Source organism: Solanum dulcamara, chromosome 1 (assembly GCF_947179165.1).
Source record: "Solanum dulcamara chromosome 1, daSolDulc1.2, whole genome shotgun sequence".
NCBI classification, from domain to species: domain Eukaryota; kingdom Viridiplantae; phylum Streptophyta; class Magnoliopsida; order Solanales; family Solanaceae; genus Solanum; species Solanum dulcamara.
In genome coordinates this window covers 8,090,183-8,094,690 of record NC_077237.1, presented here as the reverse complement: position 1 = coordinate 8,094,690, position 4,508 = coordinate 8,090,183, and the positions used below count along the sequence as shown (strand labels likewise).

General features: G+C 32.0%; 1 protein-coding gene across 1 annotated transcript; it reads left to right on the top strand.

Moving 5' to 3' along the window:
- Window positions 1–2,415: 2,415 nt before the first annotated feature.
- On the top strand, window positions 2,416–4,273 carry LOC129886728 (AT-hook motif nuclear-localized protein 20-like). The gene is made up of 2 exons (XM_055961545.1): window positions 2,416–3,260; window positions 3,762–4,273. Exons 1-2 carry the CDS (start codon window positions 2,753–2,755, stop codon window positions 4,133–4,135), a joined length of 882 nt encoding a protein of 293 aa, XP_055817520.1. The 5' UTR covers window positions 2,416–2,752; the 3' UTR covers window positions 4,136–4,273.
- Window positions 4,274–4,508: the final 235 nt, after the last annotated feature.

The window sequence follows — 4,508 nt, the reverse complement described above, 5'->3', positions numbered from 1 at the left end:
TTTAGGTAACAGATAATTTGAAATAGAGGAAAGTAATTTCCAAATAAATTATGGAAACCCCAATTATGAATTTCCTTGCCGGATTCCTCTCTATTTTCAGCGTAGACATTTAATTAATTATAGTGCACAGTTGCTGCTGGAAATTTAAATATTTCCTCGTACCTAATATTAATTTATAAATTTTACAAAGTATAATTTTTTGTTACTGAAAAGTTGTTAATGAATTAAGAATATTGGGTCTAAAAATGAATTCTAAAAAGATATATGCATAAATTTTCGCTAAGAATTTAACATTTTCGTCAGTTTTGACTTTGTTGGAAATACGTGCATAATTTGATAGCCATATTATTTTTAAAAATTCAAAAATTACTTCTGTGAGATATTTTTACATGTTCGGTGATCATTTGAGGAATTGACTCTATCAAGCTTGGTCCCAAAACAAGTTTGAAATAAATTTCGAGATTTGAAGATTTGATTTCTAAAGTCTCTCAAAAAGATAAATAAATTATATGATCAAACATTTATTTACCAAAATATTTCTCAAAAATTATTTCCAAAATCTATGGCCAAATGTGTTTGAAGTATTTAAAGCTCAATCACAAAGAATTGAGATTTAATTTGCATTTAGGCAGATCCACTAAAAAGGTAAAACATTTTATACTAAAAGATTTTTTATTTATGAAACGTAAATTTCATACTTTTAATTAAGGATAAAGAGATATTGATCATTCCATTACACTAAGTACGCCACATGTATATGTAATATGAGTTCTAAATTAGATGTGGAGTGCTAGGTCGTTTAACCTATGTACAATTTCTTTTACATTATCGATATCTTAATGCTATTTAATTAATTATAACAGTTTATTTACTCTTATCTCATAAGTTATAGTATTACGTTTTAAATGAAAAATTATCGATTATAATAAATTTAATTTACCATTAATGTAAAATGATGTCGATAAACACTGATCTGAGGAGTCATTTAGTAAGATGTACTAGAAAAAATAATGTATATACTAATTTTATATATTATTAATACTTTATTTGCTACACTCGATTTGGTATTATGCAATTATGTGAATAACTAGAAATGGAAAATCATAGTATTAACAATGTAAGGAATTTTAATACATGCATTAGCATGGTTTAAAACACAATTGCCCTTCATATCTTTTTTCACTCCCTTTCCATCGTATATGTGGAGGATATTTTGTAAACAATTTTTTTAAAAGAAATTATGCAATGCATGTTATTTTTAACATTGCATTAAAAATAATTTCAATATAACTAATGTAAACATAACTAATATCAACATTACTAATACACCAACATTATTCTTACTACTAGAAATTAAAATATATAATTAGCTACAAAATTTATTGGTAATCCCTAACTAATCAATCGCCAAATAGCTCCTATTTAATTGGATTTTCTATAATCTGTTGGTAATCTGAAGCTAAATATTAACATGGATTTTTTTTGTTTAGCGCTATAAAATTTTATTCGTCGCTAATTATTTGATTTCTTGTAGCGAATTATATATCCTATTGATGTAGATATATAGTAGAGGTAGTTTGGTAGGATGTACTAGAAAAACTAATACACGTATTAGCTTTGTATATGTTACTAATATGTCGTTTGCTATACTTTTCAACCTTACACTCTATTATTTGGTATTGTGATATATGTATAACTAATAAATAAAAAATTATGATATTGATAATGTTAGGGGTTTTAATGCATGCATAAGCATGGTTAAAAATATAATTATCTTAAAATCTTTTTCGCGTTCTTTCCTCGATATTTGTGGAGGATATTTTTATAAATAAGTATTTTTTTTAAAAAATATTTCAATGTATGTTAATTTAACACACAAAATCAAACACTACATATATAGAAAACAATCTCAATATAACTAATACAAATATAACTATATTAATATTATTAATACATCATATTTAAAATTATTCTTATATATACATCTTACCAAATTACCTCATCCATTTTAGTGTCTTGGGAGGAAGAGAGAACGTGCAACCCACTACCTCACGCGCACAAGACCCCACACCACAAAACCCTAATTTCCAAGAGACCCTTAGCCCTCTTTCCCATTTTTCATTTCTCAAGAGGACAACACTCTAATCTCTATACCTTAATACAACTATTTTCATCCTTTGACACACTTTTGTGTATTAGTGTGTTTTTGCGAAATCAGAATTTAAAGTTTATGAATTTCATCTTTTAAATTTAATTTTAAATTAATTTTAACGAAATTTATCGAGTTCAATTGAATCCGTAAATGACATTTTACATGTGCCGTTGGTCCCACCACTCCTCACTCCACAACCCCCCAAAATAAAAAACGAATATTTTTATAAAACAAAGCTTAAAATAAGCAAATATGAAGCCACAAAGATTAACACTTTCTCCTTGTTCCTTAATTATCATCATCACTCTCTCCCCTCTCTCTCTCTCTCTCCCTTCTCTTTCTCTTATGATCATCTCTCTTAGCTCCTTGCTTAGATCCTTGTTGAATTATTCAATCATCTTATAACTCATCCTTAACCCTCCAAAAAAAAAACTAGTCCCAAATTCTCAATAATCTTTGTACAAATTCTCAATAATCTTAGTAAACATCCAAGATTTTCACATAACACAGAAAAAAAGGGGACAAATTAGACTTCAAGAAATCTTTTTTTCCACTAGAAAACCTTATCTTTGAGCTAATTTTTTTTCCTTTCTTTCTAACATGGCAAACCCATGGTGGACAGGCCAAGTAGGTTTACAAGGAGTTGAAACATCATCATCCGCTGGCTCCCCCTCCCTCAAGAAGCCAGATCTAGGCGTATCTATGAACGACAATAGTGGTGGTAGTGGTAGTCATGATGAAGAAAGGGACCATAGCGACGACCCTAAAGAGGGTGCAGTCGAAGTAGCCACTCGTCGACCTAGAGGTCGACCAGCTGGCTCCAAGAACAAACCTAAACCACCAATCTTCGTTACAAGGGATAGCCCTAACGCGCTTAGAAGCCACGTGATGGAAGTTGCAAATGGAGCTGACGTGGCCGAAAGCATAGCTCAATTTGCTAGGAAAAGACAAAGAGGTGTTTGTGTGTTGAGTGCTACTGGAACTGTTGCTAATGTAACCCTAAGACAACCATCTGCTCCCGGAGCTGTCATGGCATTACACGGCCGTTTCGAGATCTTATCATTGACCGGAGCCTTCCTTCCTGGACCCGCTCCTCCTGGATCAACAGGTGGTTGTTGTTGAACTGTGTAACCATCTCATTTACAACGTTTTAACTGTCATAAGATTGATGTACTTAACTGCTCTGATATCATGTTGAATTGTTTGACTATTTCGGGGAAATTTTTGTAGAGAGAGCACACGTTTAGTTATGTTATGTGTCAACATGTCTTTTGTCTACTCTAATTTCATGTTGAATTATGTGTTGATCACCTCATCTACAAGTTTAAGCTATTAAAGATGGCATATTTTTAATTGCATAAATTAGTTATGTTAGGTCTCAACAAGCTTCTTGTCTGCTCTGATTTCATGTTGAATTATGTGATCAGTTCATGTACAATCGTAACCTATAGAGAGTAAAAGCAATACTTAGTTGTGTTATGTATTAACACGCCTTTTGCCTTCTCTGTTACTATGTTGATGAATTGTGTGACTAGTCGATAAGTTTAATCAAATTGTTTGGGGGAGTATGATTATATTAATTACTTAATTATATAATGTCTCGATGCAGGTTTGACTATATACTTAGCAGGAGGACAAGGACAAGTTGTGGGAGGAAGTGTAGTAGGGTCTTTAGTGGCTTCCGGACCAGTTATGGTAATTGCATCAACTTTTTCTAATGCTACATATGAGAGGCTACCTTTGGAGGAGGAGGAAGAAGGCGGTGGACCGGCAGCACAAGGACAACTTGGTGGCGGTGGTGGTGGATCGCCACCGGGAATGGGAGGAGGAGGGCAACAACAACAAGGTGGTGGTGGTGGTGGTATGGGTGATATTCCATCATCAAATATGCCAGTATATAATTTGCCACCAAATTTGCTACCAAATGGTGGACAATTGAACCATGAAGCATTTGCTTGGGCACATGGACGCCCTCCTTTTTAATTTAGAGGTAACAACAACAATAATAATAATTCAAAAAAAGAAAGAAAAAAAGTGAGGATTTAGAGCTTAGCTTCTTCCTTTTGATTATGTTGTATGGTAAAAAAATTTAAAGAAGTTATTTGAGGTCCAATTTATGTATATTAATTTTATCCTTGAATTTGATTCAACACATGATGGGGTAAGGGGTTTTTCCCCTACTTCAATCTTCTTCTTCTAGTTCTACTCCTCATCATATTCTTGTTTTTTTTTTATTGATAGGGGGAATATATTTGAGTAGTTTTCACAGTGGTTTTATCACTGCTAAAAAATTATTATTTTCCCACCAAATCTCTCATTGAAAAATGTCTACTAACTATTTGCACAAATATTTTAA

Coding starts and splice junctions, on each gene's coding strand:
- LOC129886728 (XM_055961545.1), top strand. CDS start 2,753: ATGGCAAACCCATGGTGGACAGGCCAAGTAGGTTTACAAGGAGTTGAA. Junction 3,261..3,761: donor CGCTCCTCCTGGATCAACAG/GTGGTTGTTGTT, acceptor GTCTCGATGCAG/GTTTGACTATATACTTAGCA.